This window comes from Grammomys surdaster, unplaced genomic scaffold, assembly GCF_004785775.1.
Source record: "Grammomys surdaster isolate TR1022 unplaced genomic scaffold, NIH_TR_1.0 205, whole genome shotgun sequence".
NCBI classification, from domain to species: Eukaryota; Metazoa; Chordata; class Mammalia; order Rodentia; family Muridae; genus Grammomys; species Grammomys surdaster.
In genome coordinates this window covers 3,687,494-3,701,196 of record NW_021604650.1, presented here as the reverse complement: position 1 = coordinate 3,701,196, position 13,703 = coordinate 3,687,494, and the positions used below count along the sequence as shown (strand labels likewise).

The following is a 13,703-nucleotide window of genomic DNA, read 5'->3' as shown; positions in this document are numbered from 1 at the left end:
GGATCTCACAGGACAAAGGGGATGACTCTGTCTTCCTGAGGAAGCTTATCTGGAGCTAGGGGGTGGGTATACAGTTTCTCCTGCAGCCTCTCCCCTACCCAAACGGCCACTCCCAGATTGTTGGGAGTTGGAAGGGCCCTGACCAGGTTCTGAGAGCCAGCAAGGGTAAGGAAGTGAGAACAGAAGCTTCACTACCTCTTCAGCTGGAAACCAGAAGAGAGCACCTGTCCTGCCCCACCCTGCTCCACAGAAACCCTGGGGGGCTCTCCTGATTCACTTTCTTTTCTTCCTTCTCCCCCAAACTCCAGCAGCCCACCCCTATTGGGGATTTGGCAGGAGGTGAAGTCTTTACTTTGGCCCCCACCCCACCCCAACTGGCAGCTTCCAGCTTGCTGCCTTTGCCCAGACATGGCAGAGGGGCACTGCAGCTTGGAGATGGAGCTGATTTTCCCTTTGGCACTGCAGGAGTTGGGGGTGGCCCACACTGGGTGAGGGGAGAGGGCAGAGAGGCAAGTCCAGACATAGGGCCAAAGGAGAATTTGACGTTCCTAGAATGTGGGGGTCACTACATTAAGAATCAAAAGGCAAACAGGGAGCCCTAAGAACCATGTGTAAACCAGTTGTCCTGCTCCCAACCTGGGCTGAATCTGCTGTGAACAACTGCCCAGTTTCTGCAAGCCAGTGCCTTCCGAGACACAACTGGGTGGAGTAAGTCGTAGACCCTCTCTCCCGCCTTATTAAGAAGGTGTTTCTCCTCGTGGCTGTCTTCCTTTCCCGCCTGCTAGTTACTACAGCTCTCCTCATTCGGTCTCTGTGTCTCCTCTCTCTTATCCCAGGTCCCTTCTCCTTTCTCCTTCCTTTTCTCTCCCCCTCAGCCCTCCTTATTTCTCTCTTCATCGAAGCTGTTCCCCTGACTCAGCAAGGTGCTTTATAAGGTGCTGCGGGGCTCAGCCAAATCCAAACCACATTGTCTGCAAAGCCTTCCCACCAGGGGTGAGCCGAGGAGCTGCACAGCCCAAGCTGGGCTTTCAGGGGGCTCCTCTTCTCGTCCTTGCTCCCTTCAGAAGGGGTAGGAGATGCTAGGGGGGCCTCCTGGTCCACTCGGGGTCAGTTACTTGTGGGCATCTGCCTTTTTGACCTTGGCAAGCGCATCAAGAGATGGTTAGGCTCATTGGCCAAGAATGTCATTGAAACTCCAGAGCCCTGGCTGGTGGGGGGTGGGGAGTTGGGGGAGGGAGGTCCAAGCACTTTTCACAGGGCCCCTCCAAGGCACTTTTCATCAGAGCAGCTACTGATGCTCTAGAGTCCCCTGCCCCCACCCAGACCAGCTCTCCATTCTCAGCTTTTTCTTCTTGTTCAGAAAAAAGGGGTGGGGGGGATGAGGGAGAGAGAAAGGAAGGGAGAGAAGGAAAAAAATAGAAAGAAACAACCCAACAACAAAGTCTGTCCCACTCCAGTGAGGTAATTGAAAACAAACTTCTTCCCCACCCCCCCACCCCCCCCACCCCAGTTCTCCAATGCAGAAAAGGGAAGTGCTGCCCTGGGAAACGAGCACTGGCCATGACTGATGCCTACTCTGACCCACAGGCTGGAGGGGCTGCGCTAGACTGGCAGAGTGCCCTCCTTCCCCAGGGGTACCAGCAGACGTGGGGGATGACTGTCTCATGCCATTCCAGAGACAGGCATCACCTTCCCGGTCTGGCTGCCATTCGTACCTGCCCCGGTGAGACTACAGATAAACAGCACAGCGACTTATCAATGACTTAATTGGTGCTATGCTTCCACAGGCATCCAAGACTTGGGGACCAAATGACTGTCCCCCAAGAAAAATCACAAAATGGGGCTGTCTCCAAGCCCTAGATGACAGCTGTTTCCTCTGCGCTAGCTTTCTTGCTCACTCTCTCTCCCTGGCAGCCCTTTGGAGAGGGAGGAAGAAGGAGGAAAGGAGACCCTCCTGGGAGGGTCTAGGCTTATGGGTCCCCTAGGTCTCCCACTCAGAAAGTCCCAACCCAGGCCTGAGGGGAAGGAGGGAGAGTGCTCACTGCCAAACCACCCCTACCTCACCACCGGAAAAACCAACAACCCAAAACCCCAAAGGGAAGAGGATGCCAAATGTCTCGATGGGGAAGCATTTCACAAACGGGATGCTGGGTCTATCCATGGCCTTGAATCTTCGAGTTCCCGCTGAGTCACCCGTGAAGCCTCTGGTGTTGAAACTGGTCCGGTGCCTTGTGCTGATTAATGAGTTACAAATCTCCCACCCATGTGCACTCTCCCTGGTCACTGGGAAGAATGAAAACCCTTGTGAACTTGACTGAGAAGCTGGGCCCTGCTGCCCTCTCCCCTCCTCAGGGGGCATTGTGAGCTGGTTAGTCACCTGCCCCAGCCCCTGGCGCCTCACTTAGCTCTAGCTTTTGGAAGTCGGACAAGTGGCGGGACAATAGGCAAGGGGGGCGGTCAGCCCAGACAAAGGGCAGCAGGAAAAACACCATCACTTGCTTGGAGGCCAGCTTGCTGGCATTTGAGAGAATGTGTCATTGCATTTATTCAAGTGGGAGGGGGAGGGAAGGTCAGAAATGAAGAGGCAGAGGTAGGGTGGGTACAGGGACCCTCAACCCGGCAAGGAGCAGAGGGAAGGAGGCTAGCATGCCCTGGCCGACACCAAGGAAGAAGCCCACACCGAGGCCAGCTCCCTTTCCAAGCTCTCAAGAGTTTGCAGAGGGACGATGCCCTCCCTGCCCCCTCCCCCAGGAGGCCTAGGGTGGTACCGTCGCAGCCTTGCCTCACCTCACCACCCCCCCTTAGTGCTGTGGGAGGGAGAGGAGCCCCAGAAGCCCTCCCTTCCCTCCTCCCCCCCTCTTCCCCCCCACCCGGGGAGGGCTGCTACAATTTGTGGTTACAGCTTTACACGTCAGAAAAAAAAAAAGTTTGCAGAATGTCCCACACCGAAAAAAAAAATGCGAAACCGAGAGAAAAAAACCTGCGAGTGGGCCTGGCGGATGGGATTATTAAAGCTTCGCCGGAGCCGCGGCTCGCCCTCCCACTCCGCCAGCCTCTGGGAGAGGAGCCGCGCCCGGCCGGCCCGGCCCCCAGCCCCATGGACCTCCGAGCAGGTAGGAGCCAGGCGTCCGAGGCCGAGGCCTCCGCCCCCGCCCAGCACCAGTGAGATCCGGTTCCCGTCCTCCTCCCCACCCTCGGAGTCCCAAGCCAGGGCCGGGCCGGGGAGCAGAGCTCAGGCTGGGGAGGTACGGCCGGGCGCCCTCGAGAGGGGCCGGGTGGGGACGCGGCATTCCTGAAGTCCGCTTGGCGGAGCCAGGAGGTGGCTGAGAACGCGGCGGGGAGCCTGGACAACCCTCAGACCTGGATGGGCGGCCACCTGGAGCCACGCGAGGCGGGGTCCCAGGGAACCCGCGGACACAGAGCCCCGCGCCAGAGTCGGGACCAGCGAGTCCGAGGCGGGCAGCGAGGGTGCGGGGAGGGGGGGCCCGCGGCCCGAGGGAGGAGGGGGCCAGGAGAGGAAGAGGGAGGGAGAGAGGCAGAGGGGGAGCCCGCGGCCGAGCAGCGGGAGGCGAAGGGGAGGCCGACACCTCGGGCCGCGCTGAACTCCTTCCTCGGCCCGCGGGGAGAGGAGGAGGGCGCACGAGAGGAGGGCGGAGGGCAGAGCAAACCTAGCTGGGCCGGGCCGGGCCGGGCCGGGCCGCGGGACTCCGGCTACTACGCTGCGCGCGGCGTGGCCGGAGCCCTCCATGCTGCCCACCGCCTGGGAGGCAGAGGCAGGTAGGCGCGGCAGGGTGGCCGGGGCTCCGGGCCCGCGGGGGCCTGGGAGTGATTACTGCGGGAGGGAGTTGTGGGGGAGACGCAGCCTGGCCGGACCCAGCAGGAAAAAGTCCGTCAACGGCCCGGGAGCGCCAAGACTGCCGGCAGCCCCTCGAGCGGCTGGCTGGCTAGGCGGCCCATGGCAAGAGGGCGGGTCGGGCAGGGAGTGGACGCGCTGGAGCGGGCAGCGGCTCAGCCGAGCCCCGAAGCCCGGCGCCCGGACCCCGCCTCCGCCCCCGCCGCCGCCGGGAAGGGAGCGGACGGGGGGGCGGGGCCGGGGGCGCCGGGGCCACACAAGGGGAAGGCGCCACCGCCGCCGGGAGGGGTCCGAGATCGAGAGGTTACGGTCGAGAAGGTAGGGCCAGCGAACTGCCAACTCCCACCGCCCCAGTTTCTCGGGGCTAATGCCCTCAAGCAAAGTCCGCGTAACTTCTTCAAAGTACCCACACTCATGTTCTCACCTACCTTTCTATTACACTGGGATGCAGAAGGCTTCCTTCTAGGAGACCCCCAATCCCTGTGTTCTCCAGAGCCTAGGAGCAGGAAGAACCTGCCAAAAGGAGGAGGGCAGACAGTGGATGGATGGATGGCAGCGCAGTCCGAATCTTAGAGAAAGACTAGAGGTGGGAAACATCATACACACCTCTCTCTCTCGGAATCTGAGCAGGGAAATTTCTGGTTTTCATTGTCCCTGACAGACGTCTGTCTCAGTCTACTACACACCGCCATCCCATTCGCTCCCCTCGCCACCTCACATAAGTCCTTACTTCTCTAACAGACAAGGTGAACCCTTTTAGCTCCGTACTTCAAGGAAGAGGAAGAAAAACTAGAAATGGACGCCTCTGTCCCTGGGCAACCCCTGAAGTGTCTGCTGACAGGAGTAATGGGCTCCCCAGCTGCACACTCAAGTGTCCAGTTCACACTTCTGCAAGCCACCCCTACACTTTAGCTACTGATTCCTGACACTTAACATTCCTCCCCCATGATCCCACCTGCCTGTTCACACCCTGGCTCCTGCACTCTCCGAAGCCCCTCCCACACCCTCCTGTACACTCTTGATCACAAACAATATCCTTTCCAGTTCACTCACATACTTGCTCTGGGCTATTTCCTTCATTTCTTTTTCGGCGGCCTCAGTGGGCTGCTCAACCATAAGGCTTTACTCTCATCTCCCTGAGTAACCAAAGGCCCTCTTGTGGCATATCGGAGGAGCTTTTCCCTCAGCCTGAGCGCAACTCCTGGATTGACTTCACAAGGAAAGACTTGCCTTGCCTTCTGCCTTTCCCCTGACACTGGTCTATCTTTTGGACTAGAAAGGAAGAGAAGGGGAAATGGGACTGTTGGAAAGGACTCAGAGGTAGAGCCCATAGGATTCATCTGGGAGGAACCTTAGCACAGTGCAGTCTCCTTATGGGAGCCCACTGCCACCAGATGAGGTCGTAGTAGAGCTTGGTCTCCTGACTTCCAGGCCTACCCCCATTCCTCACCAGCCATCGTGGGAAGGGAACCTGGACTGCAGCAGTGAAGGAAGAAACAGAAGGGCAGCCATTCTTGAGGATGGAAAGACTAGGTTTCTTTTTTTTTCTTTTTCTTTTTTTTTTTGGTTTGGTTTGGTTTTTTGAGACAGGATTTCTCTATGTAGCCCTGGCTGTCCTGGAACTCACTCTGTAGACCAGGCTAGCCTCAAACTCTCAAACTCAGAAATCCACCTGCCTCTGCCTCCCAAGTGCTGGGATTAAAGGCGAGTGTGCCACCACCGCCCGGCCAAGACTAGGTTTCTGTGGACCTTTCTCTGGGTCTGACCCCTGGATCTCACACCACTTTTTAGGCTATTCCCTCCAGTTCCCCTTAGTGGACTCCAAAGTCACCCAGATGCTAGTTCTGATATGGACTGAAGGCACGACCTTTCCTTCTGGCTCCCATTTTTAGCCTAGTCTGTAGAACTTCTGGACTCAACATCTAGGGCTTACAGCTGTTAGCCCCTAGTCCCAGGTGCAGTCTCCCCCATCTACCCAGGACATCTGCACTGCTGAGCCCCCCACCCTCACTGAGGGTGGTCAGCCTGTGGTTTGGGCCAGGAGCTGAGGGGAGACTGCTGAAGGCCTGCCTGTGTAGCATGTGGGGGTGGCCTTTGGGCTTGCCAGGGCTAAGGCAGTATGTGTGTGTTCATGAGGGGGGGCCTGGTTTCCCAGGGCCCAGGGATCTGGATAGAATTAGGGGCTGGCCCTGGCAGGGGCCAGGATAGGGAGTGTAGGGGTGCTGCGGCAGGAAACGTGAGCTGCACTCATTAGCTCCTCACGTGCTCAGCCGGATTTATAAACACAAGGAGAAGAGGATGTAAACAGTCAGCGGGCAGCAGCCGAGGCAGGGCTGGGCCTGGGGACCGGGGCTGGGGGAGGGGGCTGGGCCTGGGGACCAGGGCTGGGGGAGGGGGCTAGGGGAGGCAGGGCTGGGATACAGCCTTATGGTGGGGTCCACCTGCATACATCATGAGCTAGAGAGAAAAACAGGGAGCTGGGCTCTACCAAACCTATCCCTGGGCATTAGGAGTCCCTGGCTCAGTGCTCATACTGAGGTCAGGTGTTCTCTGTCCAGGACTTTCAGCTTGGCTGCCTGAGATATGGACACATCTTGTCCAAGACCAAAGCTGTCATAGGACAGAGCAGAGTCCTATACTTCAACTCCCCTTTCACCTCTACTGGTCTCCACTCTGATTCCTATGACCCGACTCCCATGCTTCTTTCTGCTTCTCTAGGACTGGCCAGTAGGCTCCCCTTCTGTTCTCCCGTGTCCTCCCACCCCCCAGCTTGCAGTGACATAGTTACCTCAGAACTGAAATATTCCTGGAAACACCGGCCTCGTCTGGTTAATTTCATGAGCCGTTTTTCTGCCCAGATGACTTAGCTTTTGTTTATCCAAAGGCTTTTTCTCCCCTGTTGTCCCAGCGTAAGGAGCTATTCTCCCCAGAGATGTCCCACAGGGCCTAGGAAGGGAGGAAGAAACAAGCTTCATACTAGGCTCCTGACTATATCTCCTGCTCTGGGACACACAGAGCCTAGTCCAGGATTCTGGATGACAGGGCTGCCTCTGCCAGGGTCAGGTAAAGAGGCCGGCCAAGCCTCCAGTTTCTGCTTTGGCAGGACTTTGGCAATGCCACCCTTCCAGCAAAGCCATACTCCATCCTAAAAGCTGTCTCGAGGCTGGAAGAGCCACTGCTCAACTCCTCATGTCTCTAGTCTCCAAAACTGACCCTACATAATACCCCCCGGATCCTACAAGGGACTTGGCCAGATCCTCAGGGCTTGGTACAGAGGAGGAGGACTTGGACATATTTGGAGATACAGTGATCAAGGAATAGAAAGTAAAAACAAAAACAGAGTCAGGTAAGAGCTAGGGGAACAACCAGGGGAGGAACACTGGCTGCAGATGGGAGAGAGAACAGTGGAGCCTGTTTGTTCAGGAAGCAGTTAAATGTCTGACCGTGCTGTCTGAAAACATGTGAACTTGCGCGCGCGCGCACACACACACACGTACACACGTACACACGTGTATACGGACACACACATGAGATACCCACTCTGCCATGGTCCACTTGAAAAGCTAGCTAGTCAAGCTCATGTACTAAGTATGTGTGCCATAGCAAAAGCCCTCAGCTGCCTCCTGTATTCTAAATGTGACAAACAGCCCTGAATAGTAACCTGTAAAACCCTAAAGACTTAGCATTACAACAGACTCTAACCCTAATCTAGTCTCCATGCCTCCTTAACTCCAAACCCTATCCTGAGTCTGAATACAGCCAAATTGTTAAGCCTATCCACTTGTTTCTAACAACATGCCATTATAGAAAAATCTGGAAGTATAAAATGTAAACTAGAGGAAAGAAACCACTTGATGTCATACCTATCCAAGCTTAAAACCCAAACTAGCCCTGCTTTTTGTGACGTGCCAAACACCATTCTGTCTGATGGGTAAATCAACCAATTCACAGATCTTGGTCCCAGCTAACCTTCTGCCTGCCCAGACCTAACCACACTCCTGGACTCAAATCTCAACCACACTCACTCAACCAAATCCCAGTCTAAATGCATCTGAAATGTTACCTAGTCTTCATGCCTAACCTAGCCCACTGCTTGTTATATTCCTACCCTTTCCTAGCCCTGGTTTTGATTTTGGACCTCACCTAAAAGTCTCTTTAGAAAAGCATGTTTCGGCCGGGCGGTGGTGGTGCATGCCTTTAATCCCAGCACTTGGGAGGCAGAGGCAGGAAGATCTCTGAGTTTGAGAGTTCGAGGCTAGCCTGGTCTACAGAGTGAGTTCCAGGACAGCCAGGGCTACACACAGAGAAACCCTGTCTCGAAAAAGCCAAAAAAAAAAAAAAAAAAGAAAAGAAAAAAAAAAGAAAAGCATGTTTCCCACCTGATTCTGGCCCTTCTCCCAGCATCAACTCATGGATTTTGGAATAATCAAACCCTCTGATGTCTTCTGTTGATCAGCTTCCCCCTTTAAACTCACATCTTTTCCCTTGATGCTGCCTCTACAACACTCTAAAGATAGGGGGGACATTGGCAGGGCCTGTAGGGACAAGCCTATAATCCCAGCTACTCGGGAAGCTGAGACAGAAAGACTGTAAGTTCACAAGTAGCTCATCGAGCAACTTAGGGAGACCCTGCATCGAGAATAGAGAAGGCTGGAGCTGTAACTCAGTGGTAGAGCACCTGCCTGCATGCACAGGCCCTGTGTTTAATCCTAGGACTACAGGGGGAAAAGGAGGGGGATCAAACTTTAACATTGCTACTAAGAGGCATGCCATGTCTCCTTCAATTAATCCTATACTGCCCTCACAACACCCAGGAACCATATCCTAGTATATACCCTCCACTTCTCACTCCACAAACCATCTTGGACCCATGGCCTGACCTTGGTTGTGGAACACTACTCCTACCTCCCATGGTTGCTGCCTCTCTTCTCACTCTTCCACAGGGCTCACTGCTCACAGCTTGCCAGAGCTAACATGCCATATTCCCACCTCTTAGTTCCTGTTGCAATGGGACACTACTAGAACTCCAGCATGTTGACACAGAACCCCTAAAGCCTGGCCTGCCCCTCTGAATAGACACATGCACACATAGTTGAACATACAGGGACATACATGCCGAAGACTTTCAGCTGATAGCAGTCAAGCATCTACTGATAGACACAAATGCCAGGACTTAGTCCTTGCATACATATCTCCACATACACTCTTGGACCAGAAGTCATTTCCTTCCTCCATCCCCTCCACCTCCCATCTGGTCTCTCTCCCTTACCCCCCCTTCTTAGCCCAAGGTGGGGACAGACACCTGAGGGGCTGCCAGCTGTTTCCCCACTCTGGCCTGGGCCCACCCTCATACTTCTTGCCCATCCTATCCACAGGGGACTCGTGGGGGATGTTAGCTTGCCTATGCACGGTGCTGTGGCACCTCCCTGCAGTGCCAGCTCTTAATCGCACAGGAGATCCAGGCCCTGGCCCCTCCATCCAGAAAACTTATGACCTCACCCGCTACCTGGAGCATCAACTCCGAAGCTTAGCTGGGACCTACGTGAGTATCCCTTTTGACAAAGAGGTAGCAGAGGCTTTTGGGAAGAGAGACCATGGGGTAGGGGTCCTAGTGAATGATGGGGTGATGAGAGGCCCTTTGGGTCCACACAGTTTCTCCATCTGGCCTATCTTCTGCTCTTCCCTCTCAGGTGCCTCCCCCACCCCCTGGCCCCAGGAGTAGGCATGTGGGCAGGCCTCGAACCCGCCTTGGCCCATTGCCCCATTGGCTGCCAGCCCAGCTGCCTGCCTCCCCCTGGGGGCTGGGGAAGTCTCCTCTGTTTACACCGTGTTGTGGTGTCTCTTGCAAGGGTGGGGCTGGGTGGGGATGGAGGGGCCCCACCTTCTATGCTTGTGTTCCAGCTCGCCTCTACCCCCAGACCTGGGGCCCTGTTGTTCTGGACCCATGGGCCTCCCTCTGTCTGCCTCTCCTACCCTTCACAGACCTCTTCGGGGGTTGGAGGAGGGGTCTACAAAGAATCAAGGTCATTCATGGCAGGGGTTCGGGGTCTGGAGGGTGGGTGGACCATAAGAATTTGAGGGTAGTCTAGAGATGTTCACAGAGCCCAGGAGAGAAGGAGAGAGGATCAGAGGCATGAGGACCATGGGGAACAGGCCCCTCTTCCCGTGTTCCTCTTCCACATCCCAGACCCTACTCCTGAGCCAGGGAAGAAAAAGGGAGGAGGTGGCGGGGGAGCTGGCTCTAGCCCCAGGATACACCGAGGAAATTAGTTTGTCTCTGTGCTTGTCAGCGTGTGAACCTCCCCCTGGGCCAGTGCCTATCCAGGCCTCGCCCCTCTTCTCTCTCCCTCCCAGTTGCATATCTCCCACATCCCCTTCCCTGGGCCTCTGGCCATTCCCCTGAGACATTGGCAAGGCCTTTGCCCTCTTCCTACTCTTCCTACTCTGCCTCCATGCCCTTCCTCCTGTCCTCTTTTTACGTTTCCTCAGTTTCCTCCTTTACAGCTCTGCTTCTAGCAACTGAATCCTCTTCTTGGGGTGTTGGTAAGTATATTGCCATCTCTTGTCCCTTTGGCTTAAAGAACTGGGCCTGTACAAGAGGAGTTTTGGTGTCACCAGATCCCTCTGCCTTTGATACGAACTCTCCTCTGGCTGGTTTCCCTGCACAGAAAACCTCTGCTTAAGTCTGCTACCCTCTCTAATTCCCGACCCTTTCTCTCCTAACTCCTGCCAAATTTCTTGAAGGAGTCGTCTACACCCTCTGCCTCCACTTCCTCTCCACCCACTCACTTGTTAACCCCCTGCAATCTGGCTTCCAGGCCACGGCAACCATCTCTCCCAGGTCATCAGGCATCTCCTTCTCACCAAACCCGACAGCATTTTCTGCGGCTCACTCTCATGTTCTGCAACTGCCCTGCGGAGCTCTGCTGCCGTCCTGAGCTCTTCCCTGGCCTGCACTCTCAGAGGCCACCTTCTACCTCTCCAGCCTGGTCTCCTGGCTCCTCCGGCTCCTCTTCTTCTCTGCCCTGCCCTGTGGTGGGCATTCTCCGCCCAGACAATCAGCACGTCCCTCCTGCGTGGCTCCTTCGTGGTTTTCTCTTTCTACACCTCTCCATAGGAGAACTCATCACCCCACTGCTTCACCTGTCTCCTCCATGCAGCTGACACATTTGCTGGAAAAACTCGGGAGGTCTATGACCAGAGGCCTCCCATGTCAGGGTCAAGAGCAATAGAAGCTTTGGGAGGAGGTATCTCTCTGGTGGCAAGCTGGCAGCTCTGCTCTGCTCCCTCCCCATTGCCCTCTCCTTTTCACAGCTGAACTACCTGGGGCCCCCTTTCAACGAGCCTGACTTCAATCCTCCTCGGCTGGGGGCAGAAACTCTGCCTAGGGCCACGGTCAACTTGGAAGTGTGGCGAAGCCTCAATGACAGGCTGCGGCTGACCCAGAACTATGAGGCCTACAGTCACCTCCTGTGTTATTTGCGTGGCCTCAACCGTCAAGCTGCCACAGCTGAACTACGACACAGTCTGGCCCATTTCTGTACCAGTCTCCAGGGCCTGCTGGGCAGCATTGCAGGTGTCATGGCAACTCTTGGCTACCCATTGCCCCAGCCTCTGCCAGGGACTGAGCCAGCCTGGGCCCCTGGCCCTGCCCACAGTGACTTCCTCCAGAAGATGGATGACTTCTGGCTGCTGAAGGAGCTGCAGACCTGGCTATGGCGGTCAGCCAAGGACTTCAACCGGCTTAAGAAGAAGATGCAGCCTCCAGCAGCTTCCGTCACCCTGCATTTGGAGGCCCGTGGTTTCTGATCTCTGACCCTTAACTCCTGCAGCTCCAGCCCCAGTCAGCTGTGCTTCCATCGTGGAGTGAAAAATCCTGTATACCAACATTTGTTGAGCCAGGAGACAGACCATGGGAGCTCTGCTCTCCTCAGCCTTGGATGGGGAGTGTAATTTAATAAGCCCTCCAGCTCCTAGGGTCTGGGGAAAAGGTCCAGTAGGCACCAAGAGGTAATGCCTGAGGGAGTCAAATGGCTCAGTGGGTATAAAGGCTCTCCCTGCCTCCTGCTTTCTGCTTGCCACTTGCCAGTATCCACTCAGTTCCTCATGTGGCACTTGCAGAAACACACCTGGAGGGCATGGGTGGGGGTCACTGTAGCATGTGCCTTTCTGAGATAAGGCCCCTTGGTTTCCTTCCCTCTCCTTGGATGGGTTTTGCTCTCCTACCCCAATAACTACATATCCAGTTCAGGAAACAAATCGACCAGTCTAAAGAAGAGTGTGATAGTAAGTGGAGGGGTAGGGTCTATGCTGGAGGTGGCCTAGAAACCAGAAGATGTAATTCTAAAAGAGAAGGGCAGGGACAGACCAGACCTAGAAGTCACCAGGACAATTGGTGACCCAGGGCGGAAAACAAAAGCCATGTTGAACATTAAGACCTTGCCTTGAATTTTCTTGCCAGCATCTTGGTGCCTCCTCTCTGCCCCCTTTCCCAGGGTATCTGTGGTTGCCTGGGCTGGGGAGGGCAGCCGTAGCCATAGCCACAGGGTTTCCTGAAAGTTTACATTGCAGTAGCATTGTGGGGTGAGGGGGATGGCTCCCCCAGGCTCTATCCCCAGCCCCACCCACTCATGACTCTAAGTTTGTTGTATTAATATTTATTTATTTGGAGATGTTATTTATTAGATGATATTTATTGCAGAATTTCTATTCTTGTATTAACAAATAAAATGCTTTCCCCAGAACTTGGACTCTTTGCCTAGCTTGGTAATCTTCCTAGGATACATTGCTGGTGACCCTAGCCCTACCTGCTATAATTCTCACTGTCTCTTTATACCATAGAGGTACACAGGCCTTGGGGTACAGGCTCTTTCTGCTGGTCCTGGAACAACCTATCTGCTCCCTTGCCACACCCACAATGCCTTGGTCCTCCCAGATAGCTGTGCATGTTTCATGTTGTCTGCCAGTCTTCCTTGCCTCTGGACTGCTTGTCTGGTCTCCCAGGTCTGTCTGGCCTTGAATTTCCCCACTCTGGCTCAGCCTGCACTTGGTGGGAAGAGCTGTTATGTTCCTCTCTGACTTATTAATCACTAACCCCTGACATTCAGTCCCAAGCTTCCCTGGGCTTCCATTAGTCCCATAAGGGGCCCTCACCTTACTCTTCTCCTAGGAAGGCTGATGGACAGCCAAGTCAGAGTTCTTCCTATGGATCCGTCCCTTTCCTCCAGTGTAAAAGCCTATTTGGAGGAAGAGAATGGGATAGATGGAAGGGATAATCTAAGCTCCAATCTCATCTTATAATTTGTTACTTGGGTAGCTTTAGACAAAGTTTTCTGGTCTTTGGTTTCCCTGTCTGTAAAGTGGAGGTAATTAAATACCTTTATGCAGTTGTTGGAGTGGGTGATGGAAATATTAAAGGTATTTGGCTATAGCAACAACCATTGGAATAATTGCAGATTAGTTGGACCATATCACTGTGTCATGACATTCTAGTCATGAGCTACTGGGCAAATTAATGGGTTAATTGCTCCCAGGAAACACATGGATGTTTCATTAGAGTCTCCTAAAGACAATGCCTTCTGCATTAAGGAAGTAACAAGTGGTGGTAGGTGCCGCTCAGCTGACAGCTACTTTAGACTTAACTCTCTTCCCTTCACTACACTTGCTGGGTAGATTGAAACCAAAAGAAGACTCAAACCTAACTTGACTCCTGCTCTTGTGGATCTTGCAATCTACTTGAGAAAGAAAGTTCAGCTTCCCTGAAATAATAAGGTACAGAAGCCCATTTACATCGGTCAGTGGACAAGGCGAGTGCATGAGTCCTAGGAACGGGTGAGGTGAAGGTGGAGGA

At 54.6% G+C, this 13,703-nt stretch overlaps 1 protein-coding gene across 5 annotated transcripts; it reads left to right on the top strand.

Moving 5' to 3' along the window:
* The first annotated feature begins 2,349 nt into the window (after positions 1-2,349).
* Positions 2,350-12,288, top strand: Clcf1 (cardiotrophin like cytokine factor 1). 5 transcript variants are annotated; one of them, XM_028770919.1, is made up of 3 exons: positions 2,350-2,368; positions 9,229-9,395; positions 11,168-12,288. In XM_028770919.1, the coding sequence occupies exons 2-3, from the start codon at positions 9,243-9,245 to the stop codon at positions 11,660-11,662; spliced, it is 648 nt and encodes a 215-aa protein (XP_028626752.1). In that variant the 5' UTR covers positions 2,350-2,368; positions 9,229-9,242; the 3' UTR covers positions 11,663-12,288. The 5 variants fall into 5 exon arrangements, with proteins under 5 accessions (XP_028626752.1, XP_028626749.1, XP_028626751.1 ...); XM_028770916.1 differs by lacking the exon at positions 2,350-2,368 and adding an exon at positions 2,633-3,113; XM_028770918.1 differs by lacking the exon at positions 2,350-2,368 and adding an exon at positions 3,002-3,245.
* Positions 12,289-13,703: the final 1,415 nt, after the last annotated feature.